The 17,740-nt window shown below is 37.4% G+C and overlaps 2 protein-coding genes across 2 annotated transcripts; both read left to right on the top strand.

The window, feature by feature from the left end:
- Positions 1-4,643: 4,643 nt before the first annotated feature.
- Positions 4,644-10,124, top strand: LOC146387753 (uncharacterized). Its single transcript, XM_084929582.1, has 7 exons — positions 4,644-4,725; positions 5,895-6,209; positions 6,629-6,898; positions 7,779-7,880; positions 8,020-8,106; positions 8,312-8,361; positions 9,534-10,124. Exons 1-7 carry the CDS (start codon positions 4,689-4,691, stop codon positions 9,822-9,824), a joined length of 1,152 nt encoding a protein of 383 aa, XP_084785708.1. The 5' UTR covers positions 4,644-4,688; the 3' UTR covers positions 9,825-10,124.
- Positions 10,125-11,782: 1,658 nt separating this feature from the next.
- LOC146387752 (uncharacterized) lies at positions 11,783-17,453 on the top strand. Its single transcript, XM_084929581.1, has 8 exons — positions 11,783-12,090; positions 12,667-12,867; positions 13,405-13,704; positions 13,811-14,107; positions 15,227-15,307; positions 15,451-15,531; positions 15,754-15,809; positions 16,527-17,453. Exons 1-8 carry the CDS (start codon positions 11,907-11,909, stop codon positions 16,818-16,820), a joined length of 1,494 nt encoding a protein of 497 aa, XP_084785707.1. The 5' UTR covers positions 11,783-11,906; the 3' UTR covers positions 16,821-17,453.
- The last annotated feature ends 287 nt before the right edge of the window (positions 17,454-17,740 follow it).

Genomic DNA, 17,740 nt, shown 5'->3' with positions numbered 1-17,740 from the left:
TGCGCTCAGAATAGTGGCACAAAAATAACGCCATACATTAGACCCCGTTCTCCCTCCCAATTAATAATATACCGATGATTTGTCACGTCCCGAGACATTCCATGGGAACGCGAAGGTGACCGTCTTCGTTCCTATGCTACACGCCATATTGTGCATGAAATCGAAAAGAATAACGCTTGTATTCCAGCCCTAACCCTAATCTTATCCCTAACGTTAACCACCACCTTAGATAGTTAGAAAGTGTTTTCCACAGTGATTTAAGTGAAATAAACATACATGTGTAGGTTCATTACAAACGGTTATCATGTTTCCTCATTTTTCCAAACTCGTAGTATAGGGACGTGTTGGGTGGCCGAAAGCGTAATATACTGACGATTTGTCATCGTAGCATTGTTGCATGTTAAGATGGTGACTGACTGTGAGTGGTCACAGACCTGATCCCTGTCTTTGAAGCAACAAAACTTTTAAATGCAAAAAGAGTCCTGGTTCGCTGCATGCAGTCTTAATAATGTTATTGTTGTAGTCTCCAACCACGGTTTACCTTATTGAGACTGTTTCTTTAGGTTTAGACAATATAAATACTTAATTAGCTTTCATGGTATGAAACAGCTGCAACAAACAGGACAAAACACAAACTACAGGAGAGAGTAAAGAAAAGTTAATGAATAGCAAGAGAATAGAGGAGAAGCCACACCTAACTGTAAGCTGTAAAGATTTAGGCCAAAAGTACTGCACTAGGTTTTGACAAAAAAGTACAGGGTTAGGAAAAAGTAGGCTTTGATTATATGGATGGATATATGGATTATAACAATCTGCAAGAAGGTTGTCAGTCCCATACGAGTTAACAGGAGTGCCCACTGGTAATTTGTATGAGAGTGATAACCACTGATAACAGCCATTCAGTCTGGTGATGTTTCAAGAGTGTAGAAGAACCCAGCTTAATGACAGACCTACTTTCCAGGTACTTATTATTCTCAAAAAGGAGGCTGTTACCATGATTCCACAGAAAGGAATTAGTTTAGGGACTATCAAAGACCGATGTGCATGGCCTGAAAATACTCATGTACATTTACACGTTGCAAATTTTAGGACATGCTGACAGCACCTAAAGGTTAATAAAACAAGTGTCTGAATGTTGATTTATTAATGTCAGGACTGGCTTTAGCACATAATAAACTCAGAAACTTTACTGCCAAATGGTAACAGGAACAAAAAGTAGAAACAAAACAAACATATCATCATGCATGCACTTGCTTGCCTCTTTATAGCCTGTTGTTCATCACTCTAACAGACTTGAGCTTTTACTAAAAGCCCTTGTAATTGTTCTTCTCACCAGCAGATCATAAATAACCAATAAATCACAGCCAGAGTCTTTATAAACCAATCAGCTCTGCATGTGTGTGTAGTACAGCACTTGGCTCTGAGGACCCCAAACCATATAAAATCTCTTATCTTATCTATGTTTTCTTTCCAGATTGGCTGGCAGTCACACAGGTTGCAAACACACTCATAAACCATAAATACACACTCAGCCATTGTTCCCTGTTTCCCTTGGAGCAGATGATGTATGTTATCAGACTCCAAAACCATGACATGGGCCAAAAGCCATTAGTGCTGCATGAAATAAGGGGGTGTCCCTCCTAGTCCACACAGCCAAGATACCCGCTGAGGATTGTCAGGAAAAATTATGCGTAGTATTAGTTATGACAGTTTAAATTGTAGGTTTCAACACAATCTACACAATCTGCTGGTGATTGTGAAGTTCGTATGAGGACTGTTTGGTCCGCGCATCCCTGTAGGATGCTCCTTTAATGGTGTCTTGTGCAACAGATGCTATTCACTCATTAAACTCCAGTAATGCCCAGTTTCAAACATTCACACACGCTAGTAACATATTGTTACAGTCCATTTCTAGTCTGATCAAACTTTCTCCCTCTTCACTCAATCGTTGTTCATTTATCTCCATTTCTGTGTCAGTACAATTTTCTGTTGGTTCCCAGGCTGGTGCAGCAGGTGGAAGTAAACGCATCATTCAAGTTTGAGGATTTACTGCAAAAGTTAAAAAGCCACTTAAATGGTGGAGGTTGAGTTATGGAGTGGGTAGATCAGGCTGGTGAGTTTTCTTTGCAGAGATGAATCTCAGGAAGTATTTGATGATGCCGTTGACAGAGCGCTCGTCCATAAGTGCACAACAGGAAGATAAACTGATGGATCACAGGTGTGTCAGCCAGAGATCCAACAGCAGGAGGTCCTACCACTGTCACATCTCAGATACACACACACATGCTACAAATTGAAGTCAGCTAATGTGTGATGAGCCCTTTCCTCTACTCCCTCTTCACCCACGACTGCAGACCTGCTGATGGTTCCAACACCATCATTAAGTTTGCAGATGACACCACGGTGATTGGCCTCATCAGTGACAACGATGAGGCCGCCTACAGGGAGGAGGTGGATCGTCTGGCTGAGTGGTGCGACAGAAACAACCTGCTGCTTAACACCGAGAAGACTAAGGAGCTCATCGTGGACTACAGGAGGAATGCTGACCCACATCCACCCATCCACATTAAGGGGACGGCTGTGGACCGTGTGAGCAGCTTCAAGTTCCTGGGAGTCCACATCTCCGAGGATCTCATCTGGACGACCAACTGCTCCAAGCTGGTCAAGAAGGCTCACCAGTGCCTCTTCTTCTTGAGGACTCTGAGGAAGAACCACCTGTCCTCAGACATCCTGGTGAACTTCTATCGCTGCACCATCGAGAGCATCCTGACCAACTGTATAACAGTCTGGTACGGGAACTGCTCTGCCTTGGACCGGAAGGCGTTGCAGAGGGTCGTGAAAACTGCCCAGCGCATCGCCGGAGCACCACTTCCTGCCATAAAGGACATCTACAGGAAGCGGTGTCTGAAAAGGGCTGGGAAAATCATCAAAGACCCCAGTCACCCATCACATGGACTCTTCTCCCTCCTGCACTCTGGGAGGCGCTACAGGAGCCTCCGGACTAAGACCACCAGGTACCGGAACAGCTTCTTCCCCACAGCTGTCAGACTCCTGAACTCTGCCTCCTGACATCTGACCCACATTAAACTCATGGACTGAACATACACACACCCACAACCACCTACACACACACACACAATGGACAACCGTACCCTCAAACACACAATAATAACATGGACTGAACCACCACTCACAACCACTAGCACTTTATATAGCCTCTGTAGAAATTATCCACATATCTCACTTATCTTAACTGCACTACTGTATAGTTCTGTGCAAATAATCATTCTGTACATACGATAATTTTTAATCCTACAACTGTTTATAACTGGCATAGTTCACATTTCTGTATAGCTGTATATCTCAGATTTCTGTATAGTTTTTTATTTCATATTTATATCCTGTTCATAGCCTGTACATAGCTTGTACTCACTACAGCCTGTACATACTTATAGTTATAGAATATTCATAACATACTTCATACCGTGTACATTATAACATACCATAATAGACCCATTTCTGTAATATACTTACATATCTATATTATTGCTAATATATATTGTAATATATCTATATCATGGCTAAAGCACTTCTGGATGGATGCAAACTGCATTTCGTTGCCCTGTACCTGTGACATGTGCAATGACAACAAAGTTGAATTCTATTCTATTCTGTTCTATTCTAATTGTACCTTAACTACACAGGAAGAAGAAAGCACGACTGATGTCTTTCTTCTTCCTTTTTATCTGCCCATGTGGAGCTAATTGAACTACCCTGTAATAGAAGTAGCAAAATAATTGTAATTGTAGTATATTACTGATTTAGTAAGCTGTTAAATTACTGCATTCTCCAAAAAAAGTGATAATAGTAACATACTAGACCCAGCATTTTTAAATTATTATTATTATTTAATTGAATGAGCTTAGTATAAGTAAACAAACCCTTTACATGTATTCTTAGGAGGTTCTACTAGTCGTGGTCTAAACTTAGCACTTACTTTCATAGCCTGGCCCTGTGATATAGTGTAAAGTGTTTTGTGGCTCATCTTTTGTGAGTTGTGCTGCTGCGATAACAGTAATCATGATTTAACAATGACTAATGACGAGTTTAGAAAACTGGGTCAAGTAGTAGAAGGAATGTGTTTGATACCTGCTCTGAATGAATGGGCATATTGTTCAGAGCAGGCACCAGAGTGCAAAATCCTTCATCTTTTTCATTTTCTAAAAAATATTGGGACAAAAACAGAAGGTAGAAATGATGCTTTACTATGTTTGTATGCAGTTGTTGTTATTATTGTTATTATCCATAAAGCGGTTTCTTTAGCTCAGTTTGTGTGTGGACACACATAATCAAAGTGAGACTGCACTCAGCTGCCACTCGTACCACACTTTTAAAAATAACAGCTGATGAAACAAGCTGTGGTTTTGTGTTTTTGTGCAATGGGCAGTGAGTTAAAGTGAGTCACATCCTGTTTTCTTTCTATAGTCTAACTTTAAACTAGATTATGTAATTCTGTAAAAACCATATAGACACTGAGGAAGAACTACATATTTCATATCCTTTTTTAGATAATCATGACGTTAGCAGTTTCCTCTTTTTTCTGGAAACAAAGTGGCGCTATAAAGTTTTAGACGACATCGCGGAGACGCTTGAACAAGCGCACTGGACTCAAAGAGACGACCAAAATAATGAAGCTCCTGCTGCTCATCCTCACGCTGATGACAGGTAAGACTACTGATTACTAATATTACACATTCATTATTACACTAATTTCATGTATATGATGACCAGAAATTGTTGCCATTTACAGTCATGATAAAAACAAAGTAAGCTTTAAATTTTAGATTCTGTAAATCCTAAGGGTTAACATGTCACAACATAATGAAAGGTCTTAATATTAGGTATAAACAGCCTTAGATGAACAACGACACATGATTTATTACATGACGTCATTTCAGAGAAGACATCAGCAGTGATCTTAGAGAAGCAACTGCTGCTGCCCATCAATTTGTGAAGGGTTTGTAAGACCATTTCAAGTCATACAATTTGAAGTCCATCATTCAAACTTTAGAGTGATTATTCATGAGTGGAAAACACCCAAGATAGCTGCCAATCTTCCCAGAGGTGGATGTCCCAACACCTTTACACCAAGGTCATCTGCAAAAACTGGACATTAATTAAAATGTTTTCTTCTTCATTTGTTGATTCTTTTTTTCAAACATTTCTCTGACGTGGAGGTTTAGAAGTCTTATAATCAGAAAAATGAGCAAATTGGAAAAAAGTTGAACTGTGCTGTGAGAGTAGTGGTGCCACTCTTAACGACCTTGAGCATCTACATGAAATGAAAGCCTTCCTGATAGACCAAAAATGCGAAAAGATTAGACCTGATTAGACCTGATTTAGAACCTGATTTAATCAGGTTCTTCCATTAGGGCAGAGGTTTGGTCTGCCATGTACAGGAGGGGAGGGGAACTCCAGGCCTCAAGGGCCGCTGACCTGTAGGTTTTGCATATCACCTTGGTTTAACACACCTGAATCAAATGACTGGTTCATCACCAGACCTCTGGAGAACTTCAAGACATGTTAAGGAGGTATTTTTTGCCATTTAAATCAGCTGTGTTGGAATGAAGGACACAGCTAAAACCTGCAGGACACCAGCCCTTAAGGCCTGGCGTTCGCCCACCCCTGATGTAGAGACCGTCCCATCTTCTATTGTTTTTTAAACTGTTTTGAGAGAAGAGGTTTTGACCAATTTTCAAAAAGCAAAAATCACAAACCTGATGAAAAAGTTCAACATGCAGTTTACTCATAGTGACGACTGTGTAGCAACATCATCTCTCTCAAATCAGAAATACTAAAAATATTCAAAACAACTTTTTGTCTTTGATCTGCAGGTTGTGCTGCCGATGGTGATGATGAAGATGAAGTGAAGGCATGCAAACAAAGATGGGTTCAATTCACCTGCAAATATCCTGAAGCAAATAAAAAATATGACCACATCAATGTAGTTATTCCCAATGGAACAAGCTTACAAAGCTCTCTGAAGGATGTTTGGGAAGATAAAGGCAGATTTTCTCTGCACCATGATACAAAACATAAAACTCTCATGGTGGGCATCAGAGAGCTTAAACAAGCAGACTTTGGGACGTACAGATGTGCATTTCATCAAAGCTCAAACAGATTTCCTGTCAAAAAGAAATTGAAATCTGGTAAGAAATGTGATTATTATTATTGTTGTTGATGTTATTAGTACAACACAAGAAATTAATAACTAAAAACAGATTTCCTCACCTGTATTTTGGTATTATATAGTTTGTTTCTATCACACAACATAAATCATAGTTTGGAAATGTAAAGATTTATTACAGATTACAGGTTAAACACATGTTTACATTACTTTGTTTGTTTTTTAATCTCAGAAGTTACTTTACATCTCAGACTTTTGAAAGGAAATTTCACAGTTTGTTCATGTCTTCATCTGTTTCACACCTTTGTCAGCAGACGAGGAAGTTAAAAATGTTAAAGTAGTGTGCGACAAAGTACAAGTTACATGTTGTGATATAATGAAGCACATTCAAATACTTTATTGTCCTTGTTTGGGGGGTTTTGTCTTTTTTTTTTTATACAGAAAAGTGCCAGCAACCATTTACTCAAACTGTGACCAGAGCAGCTAAAATCAAGTGTGATTATCCAGCAGATGATTTCAAGTCCTGGGTCAAGTTTTTTTGCAGAGGGGAGAATTTCACCTGTAAGGATATTTTGTCAACAAAAGGTCAGACGTTCAGTGTGTCCATCAGGGATGTTTCCTCACAGGGCGCTGGTGTCTACTGGTGTGGAGCGGAATCAAAGGATGGAAGCTACAGAGTTTCATTCAGACAAATAAAACTGAAGGTTGAAGGTGAGAAAAATAATCTAGTATGTGTGTTTCTATTTATGTGCTCCACATGTTTTCATGTCTTGCTCATGTATTAAAATGCACATCAGTCACAGTAGAAACTCCTACAGTACGAGGTAGAGGGTTTTTTTTTTTTTTTGCATAATCTGGTCAAAGGGTTTGACTAGTTTCTAATTATTTGCAGGGAATGATTTAGTCTTTTATTTACATTTTTTAATTTTATTTATTTTTTTATTTCTTTGCCTTCTCTTTTTGATAGCACATCTCTTTTTACACACACAGACACACAGACACACACACACACACGCACACACACACACACACACACACACACACACACACACACACACAGTGTGTGCAATGAGTGCATTGGTTCTCTTTTGTTGATGTTCTTGACAATCTAACAGTTTTGTGTACAAATGTTGAAGAAAGAGGAACATATAGTATATTTGATAGAAGAATACAAATTAAATGTTATTTAGAATCTTTAAACAAAGAGTGAAACAGGACATTTCAGACACAGCTCATTATAAATGGCCAAATGTGAACAAGTAATCCATGTGAGACAAAAATTCTTGCTTCAAAATCCTCTACTTTTTTCTAATGTTTGATCTATAAGTAATGAGAGTAACTCAGAGATGATATCCCTATTATGGTCATCTAATACATTAAAAATAAATACAGGCAGTAAAAAAATGGTACAATCATTTCATTGTATTTTATATATTATGTCTCATGAAAAAAGAAACTAAACTTGGCAGCGATGTTTCCAAATAATGAACTTTTTTTTATTCACTAAATATTATTAATTTATCTGTAATAATGGCAGCTTGTTAATTTACTATTGTTTCAATGCACAACTTTCATACTTTTGTGTACCCAGACCCCTCCACTACTTCCTCCACTACATCCTCCACTACATCACTGAATCCTCCAGCTCCAGCCACCAGTTCTACAACCCAGACACCTCCTGTGACAGATCCCTGTGAGAAAGTGCTCTTATTGATAGATTAAAAGAGTCTGTCAGCGTATTTATGTGAATTCTATTAAACTCACAGTTCTAGCAGACATGTCTGTGTTTACAGCTGCCATTGTGGGGTTTCTTTCTGATTTTTGTCTTACAGCTGGTTCTCCTTTAACTGTGGTCATCACTGCAGCTGTCCTCGTTGCTCTCCTGCTACTTGTGGTTATTGCGGTTTTCACCTACAAATGTAGGTAAAATATAAATTTAAAATGCCCATTCTAACATTGTCATGTATAAAGTATCTAAAATATATTTACTTTTCAGTAGTCAGACACATTCAGCGGTTCATATATTAGTCAATTAAATTAAAAGAAACAAATGTAAGTCTGTCAGTTTGGACAGTTTGTTAGTTAAAGAAAAATGTTTTTCACTTCCTTATTTTTCTCTGTCAGGTTTTTCATGGTCAAAACACAGAAAGAATGGAGAGGCACAGAACAAAGAAGTATGTATACATGTCTGTGTGTGTGTGCACGCATATATATATATATATATATTAGGGGTGCAACGATACACAAAATTCACGGTTCGGTTCGATACTTTGGTGTCACGGTTCGATATTTTTTCGATACAAAAAAAGGTTCATGCCTTTTTAATTAGTCATTTATTAAAATTATAAATATATATTTTAATATAATATGTTTTAGTACAGTTTTTAAATTTAATGTTGCTAAAACAACAAAATAATAATGATAAAAAAAAATCTATCTGATCGAGAAATCACTCATCTTTGGAAAAGAGAGTTTATTACAGAGAAATGGCTCTTTCCAGAATAAAAGCTATACTATACGCTTCTTCTGGGCTATACTCTCAGCAGCATATTAAACATATCAGGTCCCCATGAGGAGAATCCTGTGCTAACGGCTGTCTAAATGACTCGGGTAAAGTTTGTAGCATGCGTGCTTGTTGTTTTTGTCTGCTTCCACTTGTCTTTGCACTAGGATGATGTCGGCATAAATGTGCAGTCATATTCGTTGTGTTCACACTAGTGCTGTCAGCGTTAATATCGTTAAAATGACATTAACACCATGACGCGGCAAATCTCCGTTAACAAGTTACCGCAGATCGCCCTGGGCGTGGGGCTAGACGGCGTCAACACGTTAACGAGCTAACTGCGCTAACGCACTAGTTCCCACCCATGTAATTGCGCATTGCGTGGCACATCAGACATACTGTTTTACTTTTGTCCATGACGCGCTTACCTTCAGGGTCATGCTTCACATGAAAACCAAGATATATATATATATATATATATATATATATATATATATATATATATATATATATATATATATATATATATTACCTTATTATTACATATATTGTTTTCCCACGTAAAAACTGTTTTTCTGTAAAATTTCATAACCAGTCTAAATCAGGTTTAAACTCAATCAAGTTTACATACATGTTGTTGTCTCTGGCTGCTGCTGGTTATGTTTACAGTGATGCCGGTTTCAGCTGCAGTGCTCCTAAAAGCCCCTGAGCTGGATTTGCACCTGGGCAGTAATTAGCAGGTTTTAGTGATAGAGAGCAATTCCATTTTTTAAGGTCTTTAGTACATGTAATGCTTACTATTAAGATTGGATATAAACCTTTTTTGTGTTTGTCATTTTTTAGGATAATATCTATGAGGCAATACACGAGTCTTCCCAGAAGTCCGTCACAAGACCTGCAATGAAAACAGTTTATGCCACGACCAACTTCCCCACAAACCCATCTTTCTTCATGCATGAATCCATAGTCAACGTTAAAAACATCTCTGGTGAGGCTGACTCTGATACAGATTTTAGTCAGTGGAAACCAGGCCAGCATGATACGAAGTCTACAGCAAATCATCCATCCAGAGTTTCAATTGACCATTTCTACTCCCTGTTGTTGCCATGCCACTGCGGCACTGAGAAGGGTTAAGTCCTGACTGCGCCTCTTTTTACTGCTTGCTTTCTAGCTATTAAAATTTGATGATCTGGGAAATTTCAAACCTTTTCTTGATGCATTCAAAATCTATAAGAACTTTTCAGGTGCTTCCTGAAACTTCGTGTCAGGTGTGGAAATACAGTGTACAGATCTAGGGCAGTGACCTGGGTGGGAATGAATGTGATTATTTTGCCGGATCCTATGTTATTTACGTTTATATTTTTTTCCTTTATTTCACTTTTGTAATCCGTCTCTTCTCTATTTGTTTATATGTATGAAGGAAATATTCTTAATAAAAAAGCCATTGTTTAAAAATGATGATCTGAAAAATGTAAGATGTGAAAAATATGCAAAAAAACATTAAAAGAATAGAAAAAAAATCAGAAAGATGGCAGAATACTTTTTCACAGCACTATATATTTAACACTTAACAATTTAACAATTAACACTTTTGACAGTGTTATATGTCTAAAAGTAACCTAGTCAGTTTTGAAGATTAACAAAGACTAACACTGAGCAGTGCTGATTTTCTAACACTGGAAAATAACTCAAAATGTTAGAAATATTCCAGTGTTAGAAAATCAGCACTGCTTAGTGTTAGTCTTTGTTAATCTTCAAAACTGACCATGTTACTTTTAAACATATAACACTGTCAAAAGTGTTAATTTAACACTCAACAGTGTTGTATTTAACACTCAGAGGTGTGGACCCATATAGACACTCTCTAGTGTTAATTTAACACTGGAGATTTTGCTGTGTGAATACATCAAGACTTAACATACAATACAACATATTTACAGAGGATTGTGCTGTCAGACTGAAATCAATAAACAACAATTTTAGTTTAATTGTTGTTTAAGATTTATAAATACAGTAGGACACCATGATCCTGCTTGTCCTGAAAAACACATTTTTTGTAATAATAACTCTCTCCACGTCTGTGGTCGTCCCTGGTTTTTAGTTCTTTGGAGCTTTGCATTCTTGCTTATTATTAGATGTTTTCTCTTTGTTTACTTTGGGGTTTATTTTCTTATTTATTTATTTAAATTCATGCTTCATGTTTTCCAATGTCATTAATGGGTATTTGTTAAAACTTCTTCACATTCTGCGTTTGGCTTCTTACCATGTCTCACTGTCTGAACGTGCCCACCTGTGTCTCCTTCCCCCAGCTGCTGTAAAACCTGTGACGCTTTATCAGACTATATCAGCCTTATCAAATATGCCAATCCTGCACTTGGTTCCTTAATTTTATAAACAATGAACGTATAGTATAGTTATGATGGAATGGTGCAAGGACCCATGCAGAAGTCTGCTGGTTTTGGCGTAGCACCTGCCAGAGCAGAGGAGTTGGACAGAACCTGGTGTGATGGCTCTGCGATGATTTTGCCTGCCTGTTTCCTGACTGGATTTGAATTGAGGGCAAGTCTGCATCAATAATTTCTTTCTATAGAGCTCACTGTCCTGTTTTATGGCTGATCCAAACCATGCAGTGATGGACGAGCAGACTGGATTATTGCAGTATATTTTACTAGGACACTGTGGATCCCAGAAACCTGAAGGTTTCCACAGCAGACAGTGCTGTTAAGTAACTTCATGGGGGACAATGGCTCCTCCTGTCATCTCTCTTCGAGTTCTGAGCATAATCATCTCTAACTGCACCACAAGGCCAGCTGTTCAACCCACGACTGTATGCAAACTCATTGCTGTTCCTAATGAGTCAGATAACTGTCATGTCATGGCTGCAAACTGAACTGCAGTCGTTTGTGTAGAGGGAGAAGAGCAGACGAGAGGCCACACCCCTGAAAGGGGAAGTGCTGATTAACACCAGCCACACCTGCTGCTTCCTGTCTCTTAGCATAATGTGCGTTGTCTTCATGTCTTCACATTTTTAACTTTTTTGTGATCTCGCTCTAGCTTTGTGTCTTTGCCTGCCACACACAGCGTATCATGACGTAAAACTACAGCACTCATGCAGTTTGTCTTTCATGCAGTCTGGTCAACAGTAGCAGGTGAGGAGTAATCAGGAGTTCGTGGAGAGTGTTAGGTTGAGGCAGAAACACGGCGAGGAAGAGGAAGATGGGGGCAGGGTTACTTTTAGTTTGCCCAAAATATAAACTGAGGAAACACGGCTGTGCACACAACCACATCACCCCAGACATGAAAAGAAGAACTCAAAGTTTCAATTTCTTAAAGATGACTTCAGCATTTAGGACCAACAACATGAAAAGCAGTTTCCTGCTCATTATGTTCCTGCTGACAGGTAAAAACTATAACTATGGCTTTATTACTGATATTAGAGACAGAGAGATCTGTTACTGCATCTTAAGCAAGTAGCTTGAATCAGTACATCCTGTGGGCTGGTATGGCTACAGCTCTTTTTTGAATATCTTGAACATGAGCTTAACAGACTCACTGCTCCACTTTTTTAACCACGGCACATTTTTCAACTTAACAAACATAAGCTATAACCAGCAAATATGTTATTATTTTCTGCACTTTATTGTAATGCAGGAGTGAAAGTAAAATTAAAAGTGAGTGACGCTCCTGGAGGTTTGAATTATCCAGCTAATTAAAAATATGCAATAACAGTCACAGCAGACATGTTTTGGCCTCATCACAATTATAGAAAAAGATGGAATAAGTCCAAATACAGTTGCGAAAGTTCAGATTTATTGTTTTTATTATTGATATATGATAATATCAAATAATATGGTATTAATTAATTTTATTGATGTACTAATGCAGACAGACTGTGTTAGAACGTGTCTTTAGAGTTTTGTTTGAACCTCTGTGATTTATTTTAAGTGACTGAGGTGAAGTAAATATTTGTCCTCAGCCTGTGAGATGTCACAACAGAATGAATGCAGAACATGGGTTGAATTCACCTGCAAGACACCAAAAGCTAAAGAAACACATTATATGAAGTATGAAACAAAGCAAATCCCAAAGGTGGTCTTCAGGGAACTTAAAAGTGAGGAATCCTGGAAGAAAATGTGCAAAACGTCTAACCCATCATCCATCAATGACAAATCACTTGGTAAGAATTTCTTTTTTGAAAATCCAGTCATCTTATATCTGAAGTTTTGTTTATTTTAATTTTAAAAAGTCAAATGTAAGAAACCACAAAATTTTAGTTTAGTTTTACTTTTATAACTTTTTTTTTCTCCAGCCTGAAAGAAAAAGTCTGATAAGTCTAATTTTTTTTTATTTATTTATTTTTTGCCTGTCCCGTTTGGCTCTTTTGCCATCAGAATTATTGTCTAAAGGCGAAAAAAGATGCCCGACGGATTTACTTTACCAAATGGACCATCCAAGCCTTGCCGTAATGGTCTATTTGATTCACCTTTTATTGTTTATTTTATTTTATTTTATGATAAGTCTAATTACTAAATGATTTTCTCCTCCAAGTCTTCATTTTTAATAAGTTAAAGTTGCAATTAAGAGTAAAAGGCAAATTTAATGAAAATTAAATAATTTACAACTTCAAATACAATAATTTGGATAACTCATATGATATACACCTTAATGTATTTCATTTGATATTTTGCTCAATCTACCTTTTTTTCCTTTGTAGTGAAAATTAAATGCCTGAAGCAATTTAATCAAACTGCATACAGAACAACTAAAACCACGATCAAATGTGATTATGAAGGAGACAACAAACCATTTTTTTTCTGCAAAGAGAATAACTCTGTCTGTGAGAACATGGTAGAATCGCCTCGACAGTCAAACAGCAGATTCACTTTCACAAAGACAAACAGAAACTTCAGCCTGTCCATCAGTAACGTGTCCTCACAGGATGAAGGTGTCTACTGGTGTGGAGTGAAAGAAAAAAAAGAGGTCGCGCTCCAAAAAATACAACTGAAGGTGGAATGTGAGTAACTCTCGTAATGTCTTTCAGTTGTTGCAGTTTCCGTTTTATTTAAAGGCGTGCCTAAATACAGTGTTTTCAAGTACTTGCTTTCTTCTGTTTTCTACAGATATTACTAATTTCACAAGATCACCAGCTGCTGGTCAGAACTTCACATACTGGTGTAAATGCAAAGAGAAGGCCTCACTTTCAAAATCAATCTGTAAGGGAGACGATCCATCTATATGTCAAACTCTAGTAACGACCAATGAGCCTGATAAGAACAAGAAGTTTTCCATAAATGATAAAGACAAGACAAATATTACTGTTACAATAAGAAATGTAACAGCAGATGACAGCGGGACATACTGGTGTCGAGCGAAAAACGACAACCAACAAATCTGCAACAGACTGATCCTGACTGTAGGTGAGTCACGCTGTTTTATTCTGTGGGTGTTATCTGACATGTTCACAATGTACAGGATATTACAGAGCAGTAATAATTCACATAAACTTTATCTATTAATAACAACATACGTTTGTCCTGTTAAATTTCAGCCAATAAAAAGTCTTCTAAAGTGAAGACTTCTGATATCTGATAATAAAAACTCAATAAACCCTTTAATTTTATGTAAAGAAGCAAACCAGGAAAACGTTACATGAGAGGAAGTGGTTTGATACAGAAAGAGCTTTAAGACAGTAAAGTGGGCGTGTTCAGCTGATAACCTTTTGTGTCATTAAGGACTGAGATTGTACAACTAAAATGATTTAACATTAACTTTAAAATAACTACACAGAATCTTAAATGTGGCTCTGAGTGCTTCCACAACTTTCAGTCTGCTCTGATTGCAGACCTGTGAGTCCTGTATATGCTGTGAAAGAATCAGTTTAACAGGCTCTGTATGGTTTCATCAGCCACTTTTAGAAGTCAGTCCCATTACTCTAAAACAGACTAACAAGCATACAGTACCTACAGCAATGCTGCTGCATTTGTTTTCATTTCCTGCTCCTCCCTTTGAGTTGTGGTGTGTGATGGCTGAAAATTATCAACCAAAGCTAAAAATCTGCGGTTCCAGCTTCGAGATCAGGGCTTAAAGGAAAGATAGACATTTACATAAGTGTGAAGAATCATTAAGATCAATCATCAAGAATCATTATCAACGGTTCTAAGTGTCCCAATGAGCTATGAAAGTGTGATGTCAAGCTATGAACATTAGCAGAATCCTAAATTCAAATAAATGTAGCATTAATCGTTTTTTTTTTCATGCAGTTAATTTCTGCTGCATTAATTGTGTGTTTTCGTCTCTGTGACAATAAACCATAGGTACAAGTTAGATCAGGTCAATTTTAAAAACTACTGACACAAATTTGTGATTAAAATGTATTATTAAGGTCCTTGTTTTAACAGAAGGATCAAAAAAGAAGAAAATAAACCTTTAAACCGACACATTTTGTCTTATTTATCAAACTAATTAAAATAAAAATCAATAAAAAATTTCAAACATTTTCATAAATACAACTTCCTTGACCTTCATTTTTCTTTCAGGATCACCAACAACATCCACGTCTACCATTTCATCAACTACAGCGACGACTACAGCTGCAGCTGCAGCTGCTGGGAGACGTGGTGAGAGAGTACTTTTAGTTTGTTTTAGTTTTTACTTTTTCATTTAAGTAAAATTCACTTTAAATTCCTCAGCATGGAAATGTGTGCGTCACAAACGTTTTCTTTTTAACTGATGCTGAATATGTTTCTGTTTTATTTGTGAGGCGTCTCTGAGGCCATCATTTCTGTGATCGTCTGTGTGGCTGTGCTGCTTTTTGTGATACTGATGATCCTAATCTATAAACGTAAGTTACTGTTTGTTTGCACAACATTACTAGATATGCTAATTTGTACCCACAAACCACATTCATGTACTTCCTTATCTCACACTGATGATGTCTAAAAACACAGCAGGAAAAGTATCCAGACATTACTTCATTAAACTGATAATCTTTGTAAATGTCCACTTAAATCCAAAACATAAACTGCTCATTTATGTTTTGCTGTCTTTGTTTTCTGTTTAACAGAATTTTCATGTTCAAAAAACACAGGATATGGTGCAGCAGCATGCCGTACCAAAGAGGTTAGTGTGGAAATGTGGCTTTTTTTATGTCTTGCTGGTGTGCGGTGTAGTTTTACTGTGCAACACTTCTGCAGCAAACAAGGTCAAAACCTCGTTTTCTTCCCAGTGTGTTCATGCGAAGTTCACCGTACACAGGCTCTCTTTTCTTTATCTGGCTTCACTTTCCCAGTCTAGGTGTCAGCATGTTCACATGAAGGAGGCGCTGTTGGCAGCATGTCACTGATCAGGAACAGTTTTAACCTCGTTCATTCATCTGCAGTCACAGCTCATGGTCATTAGTTTTTAGTTTACTGTCTTACCTTAGACATAACCAACTCAGCATAACCAGTGTTGGGAAGGTTACTTTTAAAATGTATTCCACTACAGATTACAGAATACATGTCCCGAAATGTACAGTGGGATGCAAAAGTTTGGCCAACCTTGTTAATAGTCATTATTTTCCTGTATAAACTGATGGTTGTTACAATAAAAAATGTCAGTTAAATATATCATATAGGAGACACACACAAGGTGATATTTGAGAAGTGAAATGAAGTTTATGGATTTAAAGAAAGCAAAGACTTCACCATAAACAGACATGTAAATGTTATTTCCACACACAACAGTTGTGCAGTCAGAGTTCTCTCACATGACCAAAAATAATGATCATATTACTTCAGTAAAGGAATCAAATACACTGCTTTAAAAAAATAATAATTTCTCATTCTTCCCGTGAAGGACTGTACCTATGAGGAGATACAGGAGCGCCTCCAGCTGCCAGACTCAGAAAATGCAACAAACACAATTTATGCCACCGTCAGCTCTCCAAACCCTGTGCCCTCAACACATTATGCTACCATTAACTTTCAAAACTCCGATAAAGCTGATGGTGAGACAGTCAGACTCGGCTACTCTGCCTGTGAATATTCTACTGTGAAGTTTCCCAAATGTCGAACTGACTCGAGTGACACCCAACTGTACCTGCCGACCGAGGAGCCTCTCTACTCAACAGTCAACAAGCTAAGAAAATGAGATCATTTATTTAAAGAATATAACAGATTTATGAATAAAAATAATGTATTTAGTGTTTGAGTCACAGTGATTTTGTGATGGTGTTTTGGTGCTGATCTGTTCTGAGATCTTAGATTTTATTTCCCTGTGAAGATGATTATTAAAGCCTATCAGGAAGATACGGACCTGCCTCTTTCACAGGAGGAGAAGCCAACAAAGAAGTCAAGTGCTTTTGTACCACACTGTGGTACGATACACAACATCCACACTTAGAGCCACTGACTTTAAACACAATGAATGTGAAAGTATCCTAAGCATCTGGATTGAATAACAATATATCAAAATAATTAGCTGTTATTTATAACTTAACTCTCTACAGCACAGCATTGCTGCTGGGCAACAACATGCCCAGTACATGTGAAATGAACTGAGCCAACCAATCAGAGTGTTGGAAAAAGTATCAAAGTTCAGTCCTATAAGATGTTTGAGTCACTGTCGAGCAGTATTAGTACGGTGGGGCATCCTGTTCTGACACATGGTCACAGGACCAGATGATGTGTGAAGCTGCCATTGTAAGTGTAATTAAAATGACAAACTGTAAATAAAAGAGTACATGTGAGTGTAAGAAGATATAGAGGGTTTTTTTCAGGTTTTATTCCGTTTTTTTGTTTTGAATGTTAAAATAAAAAAACATTCATAAGGGAGCCATATGTAATATACACACACACACACACACACACACACACACACATATATATATATATATGTATATATATATATATATATATATACCACTCCTATGTGCTTTGTCCATGTAACCAAAACTATGAATTGTAATTTTAAATGGTTTAAAAGTATATAGAATAGCATATGTAGGCAAGTATATTTCTCCTTTTGTTATCAAGAAGCAAAGACAAAAAGGGAAAAAAAAGAACAGTGCA

The sequence above is a fragment of the Perissodus microlepis genome, chromosome 5 (assembly GCF_051167445.1).
Source record: "Perissodus microlepis isolate ML-2025 ecotype Zambia chromosome 5, ASM5116744v1, whole genome shotgun sequence".
Lineage (NCBI taxonomy): Eukaryota > Metazoa > Chordata > Actinopteri > Cichliformes > Cichlidae > Perissodus > Perissodus microlepis.
The sequence above is the reverse complement of the archived record's forward strand: the minus strand, read 5'-3'. Positions and strand labels throughout refer to the sequence as shown.

Coding starts and splice junctions, on each gene's coding strand:
- LOC146387752 (XM_084929581.1), top strand. CDS start 11,907: ATGGGGGCAGGGTTACTTTTAGTTTGCCCAAAATATAAACTGAGGAAA. Junction 13,705..13,810: donor AATACAACTGAAGGTGGAAT/GTGAGTAACTCT, acceptor TGTTTTCTACAG/ATATTACTAATTTCACAAGA. Junction 15,810..16,526: donor CAGCATGCCGTACCAAAGAG/GTTAGTGTGGAA, acceptor CTTCCCGTGAAG/GACTGTACCTATGAGGAGAT.
- LOC146387753 (XM_084929582.1), top strand. CDS start 4,689: ATGAAGCTCCTGCTGCTCATCCTCACGCTGATGACAG. Junction 4,726..5,894: donor CATCCTCACGCTGATGACAG/GTAAGACTACTG, acceptor TTTGATCTGCAG/GTTGTGCTGCCGATGGTGAT. Junction 6,899..7,778: donor AATAAAACTGAAGGTTGAAG/GTGAGAAAAATA, acceptor TTGTGTACCCAG/ACCCCTCCACTACTTCCTCC.